Source organism: Monodon monoceros, unplaced genomic scaffold (genome assembly GCF_005190385.1).
Source record: "Monodon monoceros isolate NGI ecotype Baffin Bay Population unplaced genomic scaffold, NGI_Narwhal_1 Super_Scaffold_15, whole genome shotgun sequence".
In the NCBI taxonomy this organism is placed as follows: domain Eukaryota; kingdom Metazoa; phylum Chordata; class Mammalia; order Artiodactyla; family Monodontidae; genus Monodon; species Monodon monoceros.
Genome location: NW_021703771.1, coordinates 31,682,333 through 31,705,896, shown reverse-complemented (window position 1 = coordinate 31,705,896; position 23,564 = coordinate 31,682,333). Strand labels below are relative to the sequence as shown.

At 42.9% G+C, this 23,564-nt stretch overlaps 1 protein-coding gene across 8 annotated transcripts in view; it reads left to right on the top strand.

Annotated features, from left to right (window-relative positions):
* SIM1 (SIM bHLH transcription factor 1) overlaps positions 1–23,564 on the top strand; it is a 72,909-nt gene that overhangs the window by 12,213 nt on the left and 37,132 nt on the right. For 6 of the 8 annotated variants that reach the window (XM_029223826.1, XM_029223828.1, XM_029223822.1 and 3 more), the window contains exons 4-9: positions 3,203–3,292; positions 3,729–3,921; positions 4,056–4,141; positions 4,863–5,062; positions 5,278–5,384; positions 6,009–6,156. In XM_029223826.1, coding sequence (XP_029079659.1) covers positions 3,203–3,292; positions 3,729–3,921; positions 4,056–4,141; positions 4,863–5,062; positions 5,278–5,384; positions 6,009–6,156 — 824 coding nt within the window. The remainder of the gene's footprint in view (positions 1–3,202; positions 3,293–3,728; positions 3,922–4,055; positions 4,142–4,862; positions 5,063–5,277; positions 5,385–6,008; positions 6,157–23,564) is intronic. The other 2 variants (XM_029223827.1, XM_029223830.1) reach the window with 1 other exon arrangement.

Here is a 23,564-nt window from a genome sequence, read left to right as displayed (position 1 = left end):
TGGAAGGGAGCCCGGTAAGACCCGAATCAGGACGGCTGAACGGAGGGAGGGGGCGCCATCTGACGCCATTCAGCAGAGGGAACCAGAGGCCAAGCTGCCGAGGCCGGGCTGCAAAACCGTCCCAAATGAAGAATTTATCCAGGAAATAACGGGAATCTGGTAGAAATACCCGTCAGTGCTTTAAGTCCACACGTCCCGGATCCAGCTGCGTCCGCAACTCGTTTCACTTCCTCCCTGTAGCCCCCGGGATCCCTCCTCTCTCTCCACGCGCCCTCACCCCAGGCCTGCCCGGGCCGCGTGCGGACCCTCGCGCGTACACACATACACCTCCCTGAGTAATGAGTTTATCCAATGTGGTGGCGCCCATTACCGCGGTGTTTGCCGTGTACACCGTTTTAAATTGCCCGTTGCCCGCATAAGTCGCCTAGCAAATATTTAAAATAGTAAAACTCCCGGGGGCATTTTTAGGCTTGACACTTTTATCCCACCCTGCACCCCCTTATTCTTATTATTCAAGTCCACCACGGGATCCTCCCGTGGGAGCCTCAAACCCGAGCAGCATCAGACTGGGGACTCTGAGCCCGTCTCCCTCCTGGACCAGACATGAGAAGCATCTCATGGCAGGAGTGCCGTGGTCTTTCCTGTCCCATCACTACCCTGTGCCTCCTTCAATCCCAGAGGCCAAAAGAGATTTTAGTTTCATAGAGCAAAGAGAGGCCCTGTGTGAGCATTCCCTCCCAGGCCTGGCCTCCATGCCTCCAAATTTAACTAAAAAGATTCTGTTTCTCCCCTTTCTCAGGGGAGAGAAAGTTGTCTTTCATCAGTTGTCTCTCAACAACTGACCCCCCACCCAAAGCTCTCCATATTCCCAGCTAACTTTCCTCATCAACGTAAACAAGAGAGCAAAACCCAAACAGTCCCTCACCCCTTCTAGTTCTTGCCCAGTCTTTTTCCTAGTGTTCATCCCACACTCCTTGTAGGACTTCATGATCCTCCCAATTTCCATTGCTTACTCTGCCCCCCTCACTCCCACACCGCTTGCACTCTGGCATCTCTCACAGCTGGTGTGCCCTGCACAGGCTTCACAATATTTTGATATCCAGCATAAGATGCTCATCTCTTATCACACCTGACCTTGTTCATTCCACAAACATAGGAGGCCCAACTGTATGCCAGACAGAAAGCCCTGCCCTCATGGAGCTGACACTCTAGGGAGAGCAGCCTTACAAACCCACACAGGTGCGCAGCATGGTATGACAGGTGGTGTAGGTGCCATGGAGAAAAAGAAGAAGGTGAAGGAGGCGAGCTGTGTTTGAGTGGTGCCATTTTAAATGGGGACGGTTGCAGAGGACCTCACTGGGAAGGTGACATTTGGGCAAAGACTGGATGGAGGTGACACTGCCTACTTGACATTCTGCCTCTCCTTGGGTCTCTAAAGTAGCACAATTTCCTGGATTCTTCTCCCTCTCTGCCTGCTTTTCTAGGTTTTCCCACTACTGTCTGGTTGTAAAGGCTGGCATTCCCCCCAAGGTTCCAGCTCTGTTTCTCCTCTCACAGCTTCCTGTGTTATCTCAACCTCAACCAACACCACCACTTCAACTCCTTTTCTCTCATTTGCATGACCCCACTGGTTTCTTGTCTAGACACCCCTCCTGAGAGCCAGACCTTTATTTCCTACTGCCAACTGGACACATCCAAATGGAAATCTGCATATACCTGAAGTTTAGCATACCTAAGACAAGAATTCATTATTTCCTCCTTCCAGACTTCCACTCATACAAAAACTCACCAGGACTCCCTAAATTTTCAATGATCTTGAAGTCAGTCTCAGCTTCTCTTTCTGCCACCACAAATTCCACAACAGCCAGAACCACCTTTGACTGAGACTCTTCCCCCATCTCGTCTTCCTTGTGACCACCCAAGTTCAGCTTTGACCATCTCTGATCTCCTCATTTCCATTCTTTCCTCCTATAGATCACTGTCCACATTCTGCCAGGAGAAGAAAAACAAAAACAAAAAAACACATCTAAGCATGCTATTTCCCTGCTTAGAAACCTCTGTTGAAATCTGATGCCTGCAGGAGCATCTCCAAATTCCACAGACTGACATCTCAAACTCTCCAAAAATCCAGCACCAGTGTAGTCCCTCAGCCTCATCTCTGGTACACCAAACTCATCAAACCTGAATACACCAGATCCACTCTCCACCCCCAGTCCCTGCTTTCCATACGCCATTCCTTCTGCCTAGGATGCCCTTCCTCCCTTCTCATGTTCAAGCTTCCTTTCAAGGCTCTACTCAAACAGCTCTCCTAAAGCCACTCTGCTTCTCCCCAGGCCTCTGGCCACTAAGTCTCCAGGCCCTCACAGCACTGTCTATTCAGCTATATGTTCATTATATCTGTCTTTAGGCCAATTGTCTGTTTTGGACTTCCAGATCCTTGAGAGCAGGATCTGACTCATCTTTATGCTTCACTGCCTGGACTGAAGCCTCATTCACAGAGATAAAGGAACAGTGAAAATCTAAGACTTTTCTTCATGGAAAGCCTGCCAGTTTGATGCATCAATGTAAACACACACATACACACTGTAGCACTACTCTATGGACTTGCTGCTGGGAAAGCCTCCCATCTCCTAAATCCCCCTCTCCTGGACTCTTTCCAGAGCCACTGGCCAGCTGCCTTCTATCTACAAACTTTTCAAGATGCCAGCCCTTCCACATCTCCCAGTGCCTACTATTTCCCAAACCCTGCTAGCACTCTTTCTATTATAGAATATCCCACTATGAAACTCTCCAAGACTGACACAGGAAACTTCTGGTTTGCTCAGTGACCATCACCCCAAGAACCTAACCCACCTCTTATCACAGGCTGTGATTCCCCCCCCCCCAGAATGTTTGTGTATGTTCCAGATATGTCTGCTTTGTCCATTTTGGTGAATCCCCAGTCTTGGAGGGCAGTAGCCTTGTCCACCACTTCCTAGAGTCTCTCCTAGGGTGCCGCATGTCCCATGCTTACAAATTTGGAATGAACAAAAGAGAGACTCTTGTGGCTGGTTTTCTTTGCTCTATTTCCTGCCAGGCCCTGTCTACTCCATCACTCTGCACTTCTGGCAGAACATCTCTAACTTCTGTATACCCGCCCCCCCCCCCCAGTTTCTCTCGATGGCCCAGAGGGCTCTCCATTCAACAGTTTCTGTCTCCCCAGACCTTGGATGGCTTCATCTTTGTGGTGGCCCCAGATGGGAAGATCATGTACATCTCGGAGACAGCCTCAGTCCACCTGGGTCTTTCTCAGGTAGGTGAGTGGTCCACACCTCCAGCCTTCAATGTTTACAGCCAGGGCTGGAGGCTGGAGGTAGGGTCGGGTGGGGCTTTCCCAAAGCTTTTATAGGTGTTTCTGGGACTGGAAACATCTCAGCTGGCAGGAGGTCTGGATCTCCCTCTTTCTCTACTTATCCTTTAGCATCCACCCCAAGCCCAAACAATGGCTACCTTTTTGAGCTGCTACCATAAGCCAAAGATCATGCGAGGTGGTTACATACTCATGTCATGATGTCTTCACCAGAACATTGCCAGGAAGCTACTACTATTACTACTTCAATTACTATTATTATTCTTTCCTCTCATAGATAAGGAAACTGAGGCTTAGATAGGTTGCAATAGGTAGCAGGCAGCAGAACTGGAATTAGAACTCAGGACCGACTCTAGAGCTGTGGCTCCTGTCCTCATAGCCCTGCAGACCTCCGGCTCAATCTTCCAGCCCCTCCGTGGGGCATCCCACCTCCTTGGAGACGGTGATACCCCCCTCTTTACAGGTAGAGCTGACCGGGAACAGCATTTACGAATACATCCACCCTGCGGACCACGACGAGATGACGGCGGTGCTCACTGCCCACCAGCCCTACCACTCTCACTTCGTCCAGGGTAAGGCGGACGCGCGCCGGTGACACTCCGGCCCATCGCAGTCCCTGGTAGCTCTTCCTCCGTTAGCCGTGACAGGGACATGGCGCCGCACCGCCGGCCTCACGTCCTGTGCCTCCGTCCGCTCCTCTCTCCAGAGTACGAGATCGAGCGCTCCTTCTTCCTGAGGATGAAGTGCGTCTTGGCCAAGAGGAACGCGGGCCTCACCTGCGGCGGCTACAAGGTGCGTGGCTGAGAGGGGAGATCCACGCCCCGTGGCGGCCGTGGCCACCGAGCCTGGTGCAGGTGAACGGGGCAGGACCAGAGGCACGTGCGGCGGCGTGGGAGGGAGGTTCAGGCAGCCGGGACCACAGTGCCCCGCACGCGTCACAGCGCCGGGCGCACCGCCAGGGCCATTAAACTTCGCGAGCACCTGGGGACTACGTTTTAAGATTGCATACGTCTCACTGGGTCCGGGTGCTGCCTGGCCGCTGGGGGTCTTAACCTGGGGCACGCAATGGGCCTTAGGGGTGTGTAAAGCGTCTGAAACGGTCGGTAACTTGGGTGGATTCGTAGAGTTTACTCACAGCGTCAGATTCTGCCCCCTCCCCTGCCAGAGGTTAAGAACCAGCGCTTTCGCTGGAATCCAAGTTTTTCTTGTTTAATAAGCACTAAACATGATCAGAATGCAGGTTCCAGGGCCCCACTTCGCGATCCGGATGCATTAGGGTTGGCCGGGCTCAGGCCTCTGCATTTTCCTCAGCTCCCAAGTGAGCTCACTGGGACAGTACAGTCGTTCCCTTGAGACACGTTGGAACCCCAATAACTTTGGACACTTCAATGCGCGGGCGTGGCCCACAGGGGTTTGTGGCCGAGGAGAGTCTCCAAATGTTTCAGTCCCTTCGCCCCCTTTTTGGATGTTTCCTGGCTGTGGCTGAGTCTCCCGCCCTCGCCGTCCGCCTCAGGTCATTCACTGCAGCGGCTACCTGAAGATCCGCCAGTACAGCCTGGACATGTCCCCCTTCGACGGCTGCTACCAGAACGTGGGCCTGGTGGCCGTGGGCCACTCGCTGCCTCCCAGCGCCGTCACGGAGATCAAGCTGCACAGCAACATGTTCATGTTCCGCGCCAGCCTGGACATGAAGCTCATCTTCCTGGACTCCAGGTGGGCGGTCAGGGCGGGAAGGGGTCACGCCTAGAGGGAGGGAGGCCCCCACTCAGTCACTGAGAGCTCCTCGTCTACCTTGTGAGCCCATTTTGCAGATGAGGCGACTGACAGGGCCCTGCGAAGTGAGGGTGGGCACCCAGCGCTGAGGCGGCTGTCGAGGGTGGGGACGGCCCAGCAGCCGGCGCTCATCCCGCCGGGGTTGCTCTCCTTAGAGTGGCGGAGCTGACGGGGTACGAGCCTCAGGACCTGATTGAGAAGACCCTGTACCACCACGTGCACGGCTGCGACACCTTCCACCTGCGCTGCGCCCACCACCTGCGTAAGGCGCCACGCTGCCCGGCCCGGGGAGGAGGACGGTGGGGGGAGGGGTGGGGGATGGTAGGAGAGGCCCTGCGGGCGCCTGCCCCAGCACCGGTCCCACTTCATTTCCCTCCTCATCCGCGGGCCCTCACACAGGCCGAGGGCGAGCCTCTGAGTTTCTGGGTGAAGTTCTCCCAGGAGGGTCTGGTTCTCCTATTGATAGCCGCCCCCCTCCCCCACCAAGATGGAAGCGGAAACCGAGGCTCGGCCACTTGGCTCACGCGCGTTGACTCGCTTCAGCTTTGGATACAGCTTTGCTTTGAGTTTAATCTCCGAGACAGGGAACGTGAGCATCGGAGTTGAGCGGCCCAGACCCTCCGTAGGTAGAGCATCGAGTGCCGGGAATCCCCCAACTTTAAGTGTTGCCCTCCTGGCTAAGCGTGAGGGATCCGAGCACTCGATGCAAATGAACAGGACAGTCGGTTCATTTGGGAACGTTCTAACCAGAACGTTCTCTCCCTCCTGCCCTGGGAGCAGTTATCAGGGCTCACGGGGGACCCGCCCTCCCACCGCCAGGGATTACATTTGGACCGGTTGAGGAGCGGGTCCGTTCACCATCAGCTGCCTTGTGTCTCTCCATCAGTGCTGGTAAAGGGGCAGGTGACCACCAAATACTACCGGTTCCTGGCGAAGCACGGCGGCTGGGTGTGGGTGCAGAGCTATGCGACCATCGTGCACAACAGCCGCTCGTCCAGGCCGCACTGTATCGTCAGCGTCAACTATGTCCTCACGTGAGTGCAAGTCTGGGACCCCTTTGCCCACTGCAGGCGACCCTGGTTTCCACGAGGGTGCAGGTGGTGGGCACGGCCGTGTTAGGCGAGACTGGGGTCCGCGGGGACGCCGGTTTTGACCCTGAGCGCCGGCTGAGGGGCAGCTCCAGCACTTTTGCCGCTATGAAGAGACTTTCTTACGTTCTAGAGAAAGATTTAGGACTTTTCCCATCCACAGTCCATATTTGCTTTCTACTCTCTCTCTTTTAACCTTTTAATCTAACTCTGCATTAAATAAAACAATGCGGCAGGAAGGAGAGAGAGAGGAGGGTCCCACGTACGGAGCCGTTTATAGTTAATAAACAGGACATCTGTTTCACTTTTTCAAAGCTGGGTTTGAAGTTCTTAATTTTAACCAGAGTCTCCAATCAAAGTTAAGAGTTCTGAGAGAGTGATTCCTTCCTTGAACCACAAAGGGGGTTTAAGTGACCAGGAGGGTCTAACTTTAACCTCCAGAAAGCAAAGGGGCCCGACCTGATGTAAGACTGCAAGTCTTGGTAGGCGCCCAGGCCCGGCTTGTTGTGCAGCATCCTCGCTGCGTGAGGAGCCGGGCTCGCGGTGCCACCTGCGGGCGCGGCTGGCTGGGCGGCCTCGGTGGCTGCATTGGAGCCTTACTCTTTCTAGAAACAATAATCATTTCTGGTTAGCGGTGTGGCCCTGCAGGCTGACCACGTGTCCTGGTGTGCCCCTCGTGAAGAAAGCACGTTCTGTATAATGTTTGTGAAAATAAAATTGCTTGGGGTTGAAGCCTTTATGAAGAACCCTTTTGTGTGCAGTTACCTTTTTCTTTTTTCTTTTTGGTAGAGGTTGAAATTCTTGTGATTTTAGGTTACCTCAGCAGTTATTTACTTTGGAAGCATTGACACACCAGGGCACTTAGTAGAAATGCTATTTTGACATTAGGAAGTTGGTTAAAGGGTGCTATTTGGAATAAGACTGTACTATTGGCCATGAGGAGTAGATTCATTTCACGTTCTTTTAAATTAACAAATTATAAATGTAGTAGTTGGAAATATTATGCTTGGCAATAAGATTATTTACTCTGTGCCCTGTTTAATAAGAAAATTTAATTCAGTAGGTTTGGAAAATGAATTTGGTTTAAATGAGGATTCAGTATTCAAGAATAATAGCTGGTTATTAAGAAGAACCTTTTTATTTCTTTCCTTTTAGTAAGTGGTATTAAAACAAATACTGTTAGGTTCTTGTAATAGCAAGAGAGCTGTGGATTTTAACAGAGAGCAGAAAACATACCAGTATTTGGGGTACCATGAAACAAAACCATCTATTTTATGAATGCAGTTTTTCATATTGTTAAAATAAACGTAAGAGAAAATGGCAAAACATAATTCATAAAATAAGCCACTTTGTGGAGTAGAAGTATTAAAGAGTGAAAAATTATGTCTGCTCACCATGGAAAGGAAACGGACATTCTTTAAGAAGGTGCTCTGTATGTCTGAGACATCACGAGCATTATACATACACTCTGTTCTATGGTGGGTGCCTGTGGTTATAATCATTTTTTATCAAACAGCGGGTATATAGTCACACAGCCCCATATAAATGATCAGAATGCAAGTTAGACCTCCCAATGGGTAAACTTAATTTATGTTTAGAGTCATTTTGAAATATTCTGTTTTGTTTTCCAGGGGATAAGTGTACTTTCTTTCTTCTGTTGACTCTGTCATTCTTCACTCTACACACTCCTTCAGAGCTGCAGGATTAGGCTCCCAACTCTACATCAGATTAAAAAGATGTAATGAGGATAAATGATTTACAGAGGGAAAAATAACATCGCGCACATTTTTCTGAATGTTTTATACCTCTGAATGAAAGTAGAAATAAACACACAGAAGCACACAAGATGAAAAGCTGAAATTGATTACCCTTTTATGAGGCTCAGCTCCAATTCTTTGTATAAAAATTCTTAGGACAATTTTTATAGCTGCAAATGTGGAAACTGCCTTAGATGGAATGTCATCAAGTGGCTCTGTGTGTGTTGACAAGATTTTCATAATGAACAGGTTGCAGTTTGTTTGATGTGTATATCACACATCTGGCTGGAAGTTACTAATTTACATTGTCTTAGCAAATTAAATAGATGGCTATTGATTCTCTATGGTAGCAGTGAACTACCACATACATTTGTTTCAGGGCTAGTTCTCTATGAAGCCTGAGAATGATAAGTGAATTCTTTCCAAATACACCACCTCAAACAATATACTTAAAACCACAAGCCCCCCCAAATAACTTGACAGGCCAGATGTTTTCCAAATTTAGACAGTTTAATAGCATACTTTGTGAAGGGGTTTTCATGTCATGAAAGTAGAGAGAATTTTAAGTAGTCATTGGTCAAATGAAGGTGTGGCATTTTGGTGGAAGCTACATTCATCAGAAACTCATTTTTTTTTAATTGGACAAATCTGGGAATTTATTTGAAGTATATTTTTAAAAATTCATTTTGAAATAATTTTATACTTTTGGAAAAGATGTAAGAAAGTATAAAGCACCCCCGTATAGCCTTCACCCAGATTTTCACCAGTGGTTAGCATTCTGCCACTATGCTTTGGCATTCCCAATCTCTCCCTTCCTTCCCTTTCCCCCTCCAAATATATACACATGTACATATACATGCACAAATGTTACTATCTTTTTTATGAACTATTTGAGAGTAAGTACAGCCGTCATGCTCTTTTACCCCTAAAAGCTGAAGTGTGTGTTTCCTAAGAACAGGGACATTCACTCATATAACCACAGTAGAATTATGAAAAGCAAGAACTTTAACACAAATATAATACTATTATCCAATATACATACCTTATTCAAATTTCTCCAGTTGTCTCAATAATGTCCTTTGTAGAAAAACTTCTATTATTTTTTTAAGGTCCAGGATCCAATCCAGGATCACACATTGCATTCAGTTTTCTGTTTCGCTAAGTCTCTTTTAGCTAGAACATTTCCTCATGCCATTTTTGTTTTTCATGAAAGTGACCATTTTAAAGGGCACAGGCCCACTCTTCTATACACTGTCCCAGAAACTCATTTTTCTAAGTTCCTGGTGGTAAGTTTATTGTTGAAGTTAAAATATGCCTAGAAAAATTAGTCATTATTATCTAACAAAAGCAATGATGAATAGAAATGTTCAGTAGCCTTGTTTTAATAAGCGGCTGCAACAGTGATTGTAGGAATTTTAGAGGCAGGTGGTGTTTTTTCTGGCTTTTGTCTGACCACTGTACAAAATGTTGGTGTTCTGGAAATCTGGAGAAGAAAGGGAGAAGACATTATGATTAAATATAAAATTTTTTCTTAGTTTTTCTCTGGGTCCTTGAGGTTCACTGAAGCTTGTATAGCTCTTCATTAAAACTCGCCCCCCCCCCAAAAAAAAAACCCCAAAACAGGAAAAAAAAAAAAAAAAGCTGACCAGCTCGTGACTTTCTATAAGACACACATACCCTTTTAGCTTAAAAAAAAAAAAAATCTTTTGTATAAACTTTGAGTGCCCACGGGGTTTGAAATAAGTGTTAAGTATGACAGGCCCTGCTCCCTGATTATTTTCAAGAGGAGAGGTGAATGGAGCTAGTGTCTAGTAACAGTGAATGTGGGGAAAGTCCAGAAAGTATGGAGAGTGAAAGAGAGCGTACTGTGTAAAACCAAAGTAATTTTCTTGAATTTGTATGTCCTCGAGTTTGTTTAATTAGTAGTGTTAGTTATTCATAGCCAGTTCAGATGGAAAACATTAGTACTTAACGTGAAGAAGATTGAAAATGTGGAACACCCAATAAACTGTGAAAAGTAATTTCTAGAAAAATGAACAGTCTTGCTTCTCTTTATGTTTTAATAATTAAACTTTTTAAATCTACTTTTAAGGATCAACCAGTAAGGTGTAAGAATCTCATTTTAAAATATTTTAAAACGTAAAATTTTCAAACATACAAAAAAGTTGAAAGAATAGTACAATGAATATCCATATACACATCATCTATAGTAAAGCCATATTTGCTTTCTGTCTCTCTCTTCCTATATCTATGTCTATTTGTATATACATTTTTTTCTCCACTGAATCATCTTAAAGTAAGCTACAGACATGATACATCATCCTTAAATAACATTCTCCTACATAGCCACTGTACATTTATTATGGCACATTTTAAGTGTTCAAATTACTGTGTGTAGAAGGTTGCAAAAATATACATGAGATCTAGTTTACTGATGCCATTAAAGACAGTCCGCCACTGAAATTCATCAAGTACTCACTGATGCGTGACCTCATTTAGGATGACTGATAGTATTTTGTGAGGGGACTTCTGTAGGATATAGTAGTAAATGTTAGTGTATTTTAAACTAGACTTCTAATGAGAATTGTAAGCTAATACAATTCTGATATTTCCCTTGGAAAGTAAGAGAGAAGATTTTCAGAGTAATTGGGTAATTTTGGAATCAGATACATTTAATATCTTCAACCATTTTTTTGTTGTTGTTGTTGGTAAAGAAGGCTTCTCTGTTTATTTCCTAAGTTTAGGGTAGAACAGTGTTTCAGTGGAAAATCTCACATGCTGTTTTAGAGTGATTCACTGAACATATAGAAGAAAGTAATTTTCTGTCTTACAGTTTCTATCTCAGTGTTACAGAAAGCAGAACAAGTAGACACAATTTACATTAGTGGTCTATATAACACTTGCTATCTACTGAATAATCCTTTGAATTTGTAGAAAAGTTAGGGCAAATGCCAAAGGAGACATACTTCCTTCATAGAAAAGAAAAAAAAAAGACGGTGTCTACACTGTAATTATTGCAGGTCCCATAATTTTTGTTCTTCTTTGCATAAAACCACTGTAGTTCTCACAATTAAAAAGGGTTTCTAAGTGTTAACATATTCTGTGAATATAAACCCTTACGTATCCTTACCATAAAGCAGCAGACATTAAAATATGCTGATATGAGTTTGCCTTTCAAGTGTGTTAATAGTGCTGAGCTAATTTGAGCACTTAAATTTTTAAAAAAATGTAATTAATTTAAAGGCCCCATGATATTATTGCTATTACTACTAGGAAATTTTAGAAAATGATTTGTAAAAACTTGACCAATAATTTGAGTAGTTATAAAAATGGACTTTATTTTTCTGGCTTTTGTAGCAAAACCACCCTTTTCTATTACAAGTAATGTCAAATGAAGCACCTTTGACTTAGCAATCTACACCAAAATATGAAATAATTTATTCTCGTGCCTCAGATCGATGGCGCACTCATTGCATAGATTTAATGTTTTTGATCATGAAAAATAATAATCATGTACCAATGTATACCCATAAATTAGGTTTGATCCCTAATTGTGTTGAATTATTATTAGGATAATATTGAACATCAAAGCCCCTGTTGTCCTTTTCAAATGATCTTTTATGTAACTGAATGGTCATAGAAACAAATTGAAAACACATTTGTATAGACAGTAATTTATAACAACCAAAGCTATTAATAGTAATTAATAATAATTTTATAACTACCAAAACACTTTATTAAAGGAAAGGACTGGGACATTTAGTCTGTTTTACAGTACCTAATACCAGTACTCACTTAAATAATCTTATCCTTCATACACTTTTCACTAATTGTAATTCTTTTAATCAAAATGATCTGTATTTAGTTTTGAATTTCTCATTTATACTCAACATTTTCCCTCTATGCTGAATACATATTTCTTTTAGAGTGCTGCCACATTCATTGCTTAATTTGCTCTTTTGACTTCTCTGTACAGTGGTTGGGGCCAGGATCACACTCCCCATTTTCTAGGTGAGGAAGCTGAGGTCAGATCTGCTGAGTAAGTAGTGAAGCCAGGGTTAAAGCCTGGAATGTCAACTGTATCCCCCAGTTCTCTGTATGGTGATGGTGGGGGAGAAAATGTCTGGGAGAGAGGAATGGCTTTAAATGAGTAAGGCCTGTAGTGTTAGGCCACCCAGCTTCTGGATAGGCTTTCATCTGGTCTCATGATGGAACATTAAAACGCTGCCTCTGTGTTGCTGCTTCACAACTATGTTCAGGTATTGACAATTGAGGGGGTTAAATTAGCAGTGCTACCTTCTTAATGACATTCAATTAAGAATGTATCTTTTTTTTCTCCTTTAAGGGCATTTTCACTGTGTAAGAAAAAATGTGGCCTGCAAACATTTTAGTTTTTTATTGAATTGCTTGCCTTTAGATTACCCAGATACAATATTGCTATTACTAATTATTTCTTTTCTGCAACCAGATTTAACATTTTATGTTCTGGTTAAACAAAAGTCAGTGAATTGGCAAACCAAGTCATCCTTTTTTTATCACATGAGACACCAAATTACCTCCTGTGGTGGCAGGCTATTTGAGAGAGAGAGAGAGAGAGAGAGAGTGTGTGTGTGTGTGTGTTTCTGGGGGTCAGCACTGGCCCTTTTCTGTTTTTGAAGGATAATGGCAGAAAAGGTTGTCCCCTGGGGACTCTGTTCAGGGGCTGGGGATGGAGAGCTTCCCAGCATGCTCTGGGCAGGTGCGTCATCCTCTGCCCCTTTGGCAGCGCTGCTGCCTGGCTGCTTCCCCTTCCGCAGGCCCCTCTGGCTTCCACTCCTTCCTTTGTTGTTACCCTGACCTGGATGGCACTGACTCACAGGACCTCCCCTTTACTTCCTGGGTGGAGGCCGCTTGGTGCTTACTAAATGACCAGCCTGACCACTCTTCTCTGGCTGTTGGGAGGAGAAGGGTTCTGATCTTTGAGTCACATCGTGGAAAAACATGGATCATTACATTTGAAGGCAGGGATTCATCCATGTTATTGTGAATGGATGGACAAATTCAAATAAGGCTTTACTGGAACTCCAGAGAAACATGTTTTTGTCTTTTGACTTAGTGTGGTCATGAGGCAAACGCTGTTATGTTTGGTACAAGATGTGTGTGTATGGAGGTGGGTGGATTATGCATACCTTTTTTTTTTTAATTGAAGCATAGTTGATTTACTTTTTTTGGATTATGCATATCTTGATAATTTAGTAAAAGGCTGCTACTTCCTTCCCCTTATCAAGTGCTTTCCTCTCTGTTTTCTGTTCTCATTGGCTTGTGACATCTTTCTAGATTAGCAGGCGGTGATAGAAAACTCATTTGGGTTGAAGTGCTGGTGTCTGTGTTTAAGCCATCATGCAAAAAGGATTGGTTGGAGTTTAGATGGAACCTGGAAATACCCGAGTACCTATGAGTGGAGGGATTTAACATTCTGCCTTGTCTGAAGGAGTAACTTCCCATCTCCTTCCCTCTGCTGCAGGCATCCCAAGGTCCAGGGAGCTGGCAGTGGGGAGAGGTGATCCATGGTGAGGGCAGGGCTAAGGGCCACGAGAGAGGAACTTGCTTTTGTTGGGCACTGACAACGTTAGGGGTCTGGCTGAGTCTGGGCCATCTGTTTACCATCTGTGACTTTTACTCTGGGAAGTTATATTGCACTAGGATCGTGATTTTGTTTTTTTAAAAGCACAGTATCATTCGAAGCAACCTGCAAGGGAAAGGCGTGAGCTTTGGTGTCAGATGGATCCAGGTTCAAATATGCGTTGCTGCATAATAGCTGTGAGACTTTGAGCACAGCTCTACACCTTTGACCCTCTGTTTTCCCATCTGTGAAATGGAGACATTTGCATACACTTTTTAAGGACCAAGGGGGATTAAATAAGATAATGTACGTATAGCACAGTACCTGGCAGAGAGCAGATGCTCAAAATATCTTAACTGTTGTTATTAGCTCTTGCCAATTATGTGACTTCAACTGAAATACTTTGGAAGGAGATGAATAATTCCCTCTTTAACTTGGATTTCAAGATCCTCGAATCCACAAATTTAAGTGTTTATTTTCTTTCCCCTCCCCAGTCCTTCCGTTCACACCCCTCCAAGCATTGTGCTCTTTGTGTGTGGTGGCTTCTATAGTTTGATTAGGCTCGCCCTGCTTTTCACCGGTGTCACTGTATGCTCTAGAGGGAGCTGAGATTTCTGCTTGGATGGAGGTAAGCCAGCATTTACCAAGTGCCTTATGTGTGCCAGGCAAGGTAGAAGGTGCCTTACATGGTGAAATGTTGTTTACAAGGAAAAAGAGGGTTCTAAGAAACTAAGCTTTTATCAAGTTTCTGAGGTTAATTTTGTTGGAACCAGTGTTTTGTCAATTTTACCAAGTCAGTAATTATAATTTAAAGTGAATAAAACCTGCAACAGTGGCATTTTTGATGATCAGTGGAGGCTTTTGTATGTTCCCTACCTCTCTACATGGACTGGGTATGGCTATCTCACCAGTGTTTTACAGAGGATGGCAGATTGCAATGATTTATTGCATGTATACATGAAACAGAAGTCTTGGCTTCTCTTGAGTAGTTTACAATTTAGTTGACAAAATAAAAGAGTTTCATTTAAATATTTAAGAACTCAGATTAGTCTAGTTTGAAATGATATGGTACACTTGCACTATTTGCTAAGGGCACAGAATTCAAAGGAGCTTGAAATGAAGGTGGAGGTGTCAGGGAAGGAGTAGAATTTTAAGGGTTGGACAGAAGTGGGATCTTTTGAGATGAAACAATGACTTCCACACATTTGTCCCATTGTTCTTTTTCCATAAGTATTTCTGTGACAGTCACTCTTCAAATTCGATTCAGCTGTGCTTGTCTCACTGCTCTTGTCTAAGCTGAGTTTCTCTCTTTTTTTTTTTTTGTGGTACGCGGCCCTCTCACTGTTGTGGCCTCTCCCGTTGCGGAGCACAGGCTCCGGACGCGCAGGCTCAGCGGCCGTGGCTCACGGGCCCAGCAGCTCCACGGCATGTGGGATCTTCCCGGACTGGGGCACGAACCTGTGTCCCCTGCATCGGCAGGCGGACTCTCAACCACTGCACCACCAGGGAAGCCCAAAGCTGGGTTTCTTTCTGTCTCTACCTTTTTACCTGAACTTTTTTTGTTGGAACTCAGCGTGTTCCATCAGGATTGGAAACTATTTTCCCCAAAGCTCGTACCTTTCCCAAATGAGTACTAGTATATCTTCAACATGTTCATTTGACTTTAATAATGAATATATATATTTTTAGCATCCAGGCATAGGACATAGTTTTTAAAGTTTTAAGGGATGTCAGTATTCTGAATTGAACTTAAAATCTTATTGAAATGAATACACAGTGGCGCCACAGTGGTATAATGGTTGTATTTTTAAAAATTATTTGTAGGAAGTAAATGTGAGATATACATCAGGACAACAAACAGAAGCAGAATGGAGGAGAGGGAGGTGCAGAGAAGCTATGTGGCCAGCTCCAGATTTGCAGAACCGGAAGGCCTCCCCAGTGCGGCGGTTGACATTGTAATCCTACTACTAGAATATGATGCAGCCTAACCCCTAGGCTTCTTACTTAGATGTTTCAAGCTCTGATAACCATAGGGACGTTTTACAAGATATTTGAAAAATGTGTTATGAAATGAGATATCACTACATTTTATCATGCAATATAGCGTATTAGTTAAGGGTTTGGGCTCTGGGTCTGTTGCCTATTTAAATCCCAGCGCTGCCACTAACTCTGTGATTGTGGGCAAATTGCCTAACTTCACTGTCTTTTTTTTAATCTGTAAAATGAGGGTAATAATTATATCTACCCCATAGAGTCGTTGTGAACATTACATGGATAATGTGTGAGGTTCTTGGCACTGTGCCTGATTACAAAGTAACATGAGATAAGTGTAAATTATTAGGGTGATTATTTCAGTGAAATTAAATAGAATAATTTTTGGCCTGCCAGTAAACGCAGAATAAACGTCTGTGAGTCTTTGGGCTGAAGGAGGGAAAGCACAAGTCTTCAGAAGGCTGAGGGTTGCCCAAGAATAAGTCACCAAACATTCTGAGGCATCTGGAAAGGACTGTGAGACCATCCTTCAGTTGGTTAGTGCTAATAGGTCTTTAAGCATTTATAAATGATTTATTGAGCACCTATTATGTGTCAGGCACAGTGCTAGGTTCTGAGGACATCGAAATGAACAAGACAATATCTGAAGGAAAAAGAAGTAAGCACAAGTCCAAGCTATAGCCTACCTTGATTTCTCCATAGGTTTGCTGATGACTGAGATTCCTTCCTGGAGGGAAGTGCTTCCATCCACAATTAGAAGGAAGAGAGCCCAAAGTACCTTGGGACTGTTAGGGCGCCCCTGGGGAATAAGCTTGCAGGGGCAGTCAGACTCCCCTCTGGTTAGATGGTGGGGAGGGAGCGGATGCAGTGAGAGGAGCCGGGCCCCTGGAGAGGTGTGTGTGTGTGTGTGTGTGTGTATGGAGATCATGATTGGCAGCAAGGTAACCGATTGCAGGCTAAGTCCAATTTTAATTCTCACAAGGACATTACCCAGGGCAGGTCCTGTGTATCTCATTACCTGAGCCAGAGAGAGAGAGCAGTTGTGCCCAGGTTGACTTTTGTCCTGTTGGAATGATGTTGAGTAGATTTTTGTTCTGCTTTGAATGTGATTTTTGAATATTTTGTGGGGCTGACTTCTAATAGGATTATGCATCTCAGCAAATTTTAAATTGAAGAATCTCTCTAGAGTCAAAATAGTCTTTGCCGATTTATTACGTTTTTAGGAAGTGTTGCTAATTATTTTAGGTTAATGTAATTAAACTTTTCTTTTGTAAAGGGAAATTCCCAGGCATTGCTGCTGCCTTGCCCCGGAGAGACTGGAAGATGGTTGTCAGCTCCAAGCTGAAGGAGGGGTGGGAAGGTGCTCTTGTTTGCTGCCAAGCTTAGAAAGGTTGGGGAATAAGAAGGACTCGCATTTGAGCAGCGGTTATTTTGTGCCAGAGGCTCAGAGGCGCCAAGTGACTTAGCCAATATAACACAGCTCAAGAGTGAGCATACAACCCCAGGGCCCAGACTCCAGAGCCCATCCAACTTCCTCTTTGGTATGCTGTTTTTAAGCTGGTAACATTGTACTAGGGTGAACCATATGAAATTGCCACTTCTGTATATTGAAATAGTCCAAAATTGGCAATTTTATGATTCCACCTATTGCTCAGGAAGTAATAGGATGTTTTGCAGAGATTTTACCAAGGTCTATGGATAGTTCACTCTCTTGTTCAATATGGGGTCTTCATTGCTTCCCAGAACCAGTCAGCTGCCATGCAGTATGCTCACTTCCAGGCCCCAGCCCATCTCCCCTCCACCAGTTTAAGCACCAATGGTCATGACATGTTCACAAAACAGCAGTCCAGAAGCATCACCTGTAGACAATTATTTTATTTAGAACATCTAATATTTTACCAGGATTCAAATGCAAGCTGCTGTCTTTACTAGAAGGATATCTTTCCTTTGATTGATTGCTAAATAGATAGAGCTTGTGAAAAGATCTCTTTTTTTTTTTTCCCTGGGATTTCTTGTTCAAACAGAATTTGTTGTATCCACATCAGTAAAGCCGTGCTAATATGGGCTGCTGGCCAGATCGTGGAAATAGCCTCATTATGTTGAACTGGATGTCATAATGGTACCCATTAAAGTGGGATTTTCTCTGTGTTTGTACTTTTAAATCCAAGTCCCTTGCCACTTTTTACATCTCTCTGAGAATAGCAACATTCTCTAGCAATGCAATCTGAGAATGTGCTGGCTCTCTCCTCCTACTATTGAAAACCACGATAAAAATAGAATCCTGGTTTCAGAGCATTTTTAGGGGTTTGTGGCTTGCTTCTGCTCCTCGGTCATTCATTTCACTCTCTGCGCTTGTGATGACTGTAATGTGTTCTGGTGGCTGAAGGTAAGGACCCACGAGATTTACTTCTTTCAACACTCCCATTAATTGATATCGGTGTCCAAATATACGACAGGAAAAGAGCAGCATTTTTTTTTCATCCAGAACACAGACCTACTAGAGAATGGACTTGAGGATATGGGGAGGGGGAACGGTAAGCTGTGACAAAGTGAGAGAGTGGCATGGACGTATATACACTACCAAACGTAAAATAGATAGCTAGTGGGAAGCAGCCGCATAGCACAGGGAGATCACCTCGGTGCTTTGTGACCACCTAAAGGGGTGGGAGGGAGACGCAAGAGGGAATAGATATGGGAACATATGTATATGTATAACTGATTCACTTTGTTATAAAGCAGAAACTAACACACCACTGTAAAGCAATTATACTCCAATAAAGATGTACTAGTCATTAAGAGACTAGTAACGTCACAGCATTTCTATTAGCTGTTGAAATCTTGCTACAGTCCTGGCAAAGTGAAGTATTTGTTGTGCTGGATTTGGGTAATGGACCCCTGCAGGGTTACAGCTCAGAAATGCTGGAAGGATGAAGCCCACAAAAGGGAGGGCAGAGTGGGTGTCAATCTCATTCCTGCAATTAAAGCAGTTCAAGAAATAGCAAAGTGCAGGGTGGTATTTATTGTGAGGGTTAATTGAAAACCAGGGGAAAATATTTAGAGACGCTACATGGCATTTCACATTGTAATCACTTTTCTATTTGGGTCTCATCTTGTTGACTCAATAGGACCTTCATTATAAACAAATTTCTATCATTAGAATTAGCTTAATTTCTGTGACTGTAATTAAGAGGATGGTAAGAAATGTTGTAGAGCCTAGTCCTCTCTGCTGAAAACTGGGCGTGTTTCTTGCATTCACTCTGCAAGTATTTCCCCAGTGTCTACCACATGCCAAGCTCTGTGGTAGGACTCTGGTATGACCAAGACAGACAAGGTTCCTACCCTCATGGAGCATAAATTTTAGTGGGAAGAAATAGATAGTACTTATAAACAAGTAAATATGTTGTATAATGTCAGGAAATGAGGGGGAAAAAATTAAGGGAAAAAGAGATGGAAGTGGTCAGGGAAGTCCTCTCTGAGGACTCTTAAATGAAGGGAGGGAGGCAGCCATACCAAGACCTGCAGGGAGAATATTTCCAGCAGTGGGAAGCAAGTGCAAAGGTCCTGAGGTGGCAATCAGCTTGACAAGTTGACAAATGGAGGAGGTCGCTATGGCTGGAGCAGAGAAAGAGAGGGGAAGAGCAGAAAAAGAGGATGCTAGAATAGGCAGAGTCAGATCATATTGGGTCTCAAAGGCTCTGGGAAGCCATTGGAGAGTTTTGAGCCAAAGGCATGGCATGAAGTAATTTAAGCTTTGAAAGGATCATCTGGATGATGTGGAGAATAGGCTTTGGGGTGGGTGATGGGAAGAGGCAGGGAGACCAGTTAGGAAATGATTGTAATTGCCTAGATGAGGGAAGATGATGGCTTGAAAGAGGGAGGTTGTGGTGAAGGATCACATTCAGGATGTTTTGAAGGTAGACCAATGGGGTTTGCAGATGGACTGGATATGAGTTGTGAAAAAAATAGGAGTCAAGAGCAGCACCTAGGTTTTTAGTCTGAGCAACTTGAGTGAATCATGGGAAGAAGCAGATTTGTAGGAAAGGGCAGCAATCAAGGGTTGTGTGTGGACATGTTTAGTTTGAGATGTCTGTTATTCATCAGAGTGGAAACACCAGGTAGGCAGTTGGATCTGGGTGTCTTGGAGTGAGGAGGTCTCAGCTGAAGATGAGGGTCATCAGCATATAGAATTTAAAGCCAGTGGAGGGGCTGAGATCACTAGGGAGTGGGTGTTAATAGAGAAGCAGCCTGAAGACCAAGCCCTACAGCTCTGAGTGGTTTAGGGTCTGCAGGAATGGGAAATGCCCAAGAGGAGGCTGAAAGGAAGCAAACAGTCAGGGATGGGAATAGTTTGGTGAAATATATGCAGTCAGGGCAGGCCCTGGGAAACATGTGAATTTTGTCTTTGGAATGTTCCCTCCCTTTTCAGTGGTTTTCCATCTTCTCTGTGGTGCCCTCTCTTTCAACTGATTCTTTTAGTTTCTCTCATCCCTGATAACAACTGCTCTAGTTCTCAAAGCGTGGTCCCCTGACTGGTAGCGTCAGTACCATCCAGGAGCTTGTTAAAAATGCAAATTGTGGGCTCTACCCTAGACCTACAAATGAGAAACTCTAAAGACTGGAGCCCAGCAAGCTGTGTTTTAATACATTTTTCATGTGCTTCTGATGCATGCTGAAATTTGAGAATCACTGCTCTAGAGAAAGAAGCTTATAAACTGAATCAATGAAGGATAATAGATGAGGCTTACCCTATTATCCTTTTCTGAGCCATCTGTCTAAAGCCAAAGAAATAAATGTCTAACAACAGATATTGAGCATCAACCACTAGACCATTCTTGAGACATCTTCATGGGAGCCAAGGAAACATCTCCAGCCCTAAAGATAATAAAAGCAGGCACCTGCCTATCCTGTCTTTAGTAGTAGGCTCTATTTATAACTATATATTCTGTATAGTATTATACAAGCTCTCTGACTCCAAATATGGCGACAATGAAAAAGTTGGCATTTCAGTGGGCAATTCAAAATCTCTAGCAACAATTCAGAACTTATTTTGTTAAAACACAGCTTATTTACCAGGCAATTTAAAATATCTGAATACCAAGGCACATAATAATAATAATGATAATGATAATAAAACATTTGTTGAATTGTGAATTCTTATTCATAAAATACATCTCAAATTTATTTTAGCTGTTTAAATAATAGAGTTTAATGTATATTTAGTTAAGCATTACAGTAGTAAGGACTTAAGGAGATTAGAAATAAATGAATCCAATTAAAGAACACATCTGTGAGATTTGATATGTCCTAGGTATGAATGAACTGTTTGCACAGCAACTGTAAAGAAACCGTTAAATGATTAACTATCTAGAAGAGGTTTAATCAAGAATAAATGCTATAGGACATATTTTAAAATATTTAAGTTAACAGATGAAGACTTTGTGCATTTGAAAACATCGCATCATGCCATCATTTTTTGCTGCATCTTTTCCCAGGGAGTTCGAAGACTGCGGTTCAACTTTTCTGTGATCTGCAGACATGTCAGGGCCTTGTGTTGTGTAGGAAAGGGCAGAGCTTCCAACAGTGCCATGAGGTTTGGCTTTGTGGGGCCTCCTCACACACTGTGGGGAATTGGGGGACCCTGAGATCTTGTGGATAGGATCCCAGTGTTGGGGAAAGATTATTTCTTCGCGATTACAGGTATTTTTCTGTTCCTGGAGTTTGTGTGGAGTTGAAAACAGGAGGTGTGCTCTTTCACCCTCTCTGCCAGAGGATTTTAGGGTTTAGGAATCAGCTTTGTAAGGGTCAGAAGAACTATGTGAGAAAGCTATTCCTGTGAGAATAGAACCTCAGCCAAATATAAGGTGTTAGGTGATGGATTCCCCCATCACATATCTATCTTAAATATTGGAAGGGTTTTAAAGAGAACATGTATTTGAAAAACATCAGCTTAATAATTGACAGTGAAAGTGAGAGGGATGGACACAGAGGGTGGAGAGGTGAGACAGAATGCAAAGAGGGGGCCAGAAAAACGTGTGCATTTTATTTTCTATTTGTGAACAATTTTAAATGTAAGAAAAACTTGGTTGATATTAATATCATTTTTTTCTTTCTTTATATTTGGCTTTTTTTTCCCCTCCAGAAGTGGGCTAAAATTAGGGATTCTCCTGGGAAAGGAGACCGACCATTTTTAATTTACGCCTTTGATGAAAGAGGCAGCACATTTTGCATTTAATTTATTCGAATCTAACTTTTAAAGTCCACCTCAAGAAAATAAGAAACAGCACAGCTATAAGATCAATAGGATTTGGAACTTAGACCAGGAAGATTCACAAACATACCTAAAACTTTAGTAGCTAGATATAGAATGAATTCTGAACGTAAAAAAATAAGTTCCTCAGAGCAAGAAATGTGGCCCCAAAGTAGGGTTTATGCCATTTAAACAATGACAAATATGTCATCTATAACTCATATGAAATTAAATTGTTTTAAGAAGCTCCATGGCAAGACTTTCTTTTTTTCAGTTATAAGTAATATTTTAAGTTATAGTCTCCAAAGAAGGAAACATAAAGTCCTATAGTTCACTTGAAAGCCTTCAGAGACAGATAATTCTGTCAGGTAGGAAGGGTGGAAAATAGGTCAGAAAGAAAGTGAAATGTACAGGCACCAAGAGAGCATAAAGTCATTTGGACATTTAAAAATTATAAATGGTGTGCATGAGAAGTTGAACCTATGGGAAAAGAAGTTTAGTAGTGCTTTCTCTCTTTTGTAATTTAACATTCACAAAGAAGAAACCCTGGATATATAAGGAAAAGAAATTGGGGAACCATTTCACAATGAGGTAGGAGTGCCTGAAATTTGCCTCAATTAGTGTTTCTTTTTCAATAATTTTTTTTCTGATTATAAAAGTCATACATGTTTATTACAGAAAAAAACTAAGATAATGTGGAATGGTATAAAGAGAACGTAAAGAACATCGTTAATTTATTTTCCAGAACTCCTCTGTTAACATTTTAGTTTTTTGCCTCCCACTATGGTACATGCATATACATGCCTATACAGTACATGTTGATTTAAAAAGAGAAAATTTTTCACATTGTCAATAGTATTTTTCACATTGTTAGAATAAAAAAAATGAATGACTGCATAGTATTTTATCACATTAGTAGGCCATAATTAAGTAATGCTTCTATTGTTGGTTCCTCCTATTTGTTTATAATTAAATACAAGAAATTATGCTGATAAACACCCTTGTATATAGACTTTTGATACTCATCTCTGATTATTTTCATAAGATATATTCCTAGAGGTGGAATTACTGGATTTAAGGTATGAACATTCCTAAGACTCTTGGTAAACATTGCTAGTTCACTGTCTTAGCAGCAGTATATAGAAATACCCATTTATTTCACCTTGCCTTCATTGAGATTTATTGTCATTTAAAAAATCTTTGCCAATTTGAAAGGCAAGAATGACATCTGGTAGCTGCCTTAATTCACACAGTTTACTAGTAGTGAGGCAAAACCTTAAAAAAATTATTTCTCAGCAATTTGTGCACTGCTTACATCCTTTTCATGTTTTTCTGTGGCAGAGATATTGTATTCATTAGTGATTTTTAGAAGTGTTTCTCTGGATGTTTAAAGCACTATTCCTAGTCACCCCTTCATTACAACTGTAATGGTTCCAAAGACATGGTTGAGGATGAAATTAATTTAGTATTCTAGTTTGCCTAAATATCACATATGCCATGCCTGAATTATAACTTGATAAAAAATAAGTGCATTTAATTCATATACATACCACTAAAACGGTAGCATATGATTTGTTTCTTTGACTTAAGATCTCACAGAATTTCAGAATGATCATTATTAATTATAATCTGGGAATTTAAGAATCCCTCACATAAACTTGCTTACTTAGCAGATATTTCTTTCTTATTTATGTAGAAAAGTTTGCCAGTTTTTTGAATTTTTGGTCATTCGGGTTGGAGTAGAATAACAGTTTAT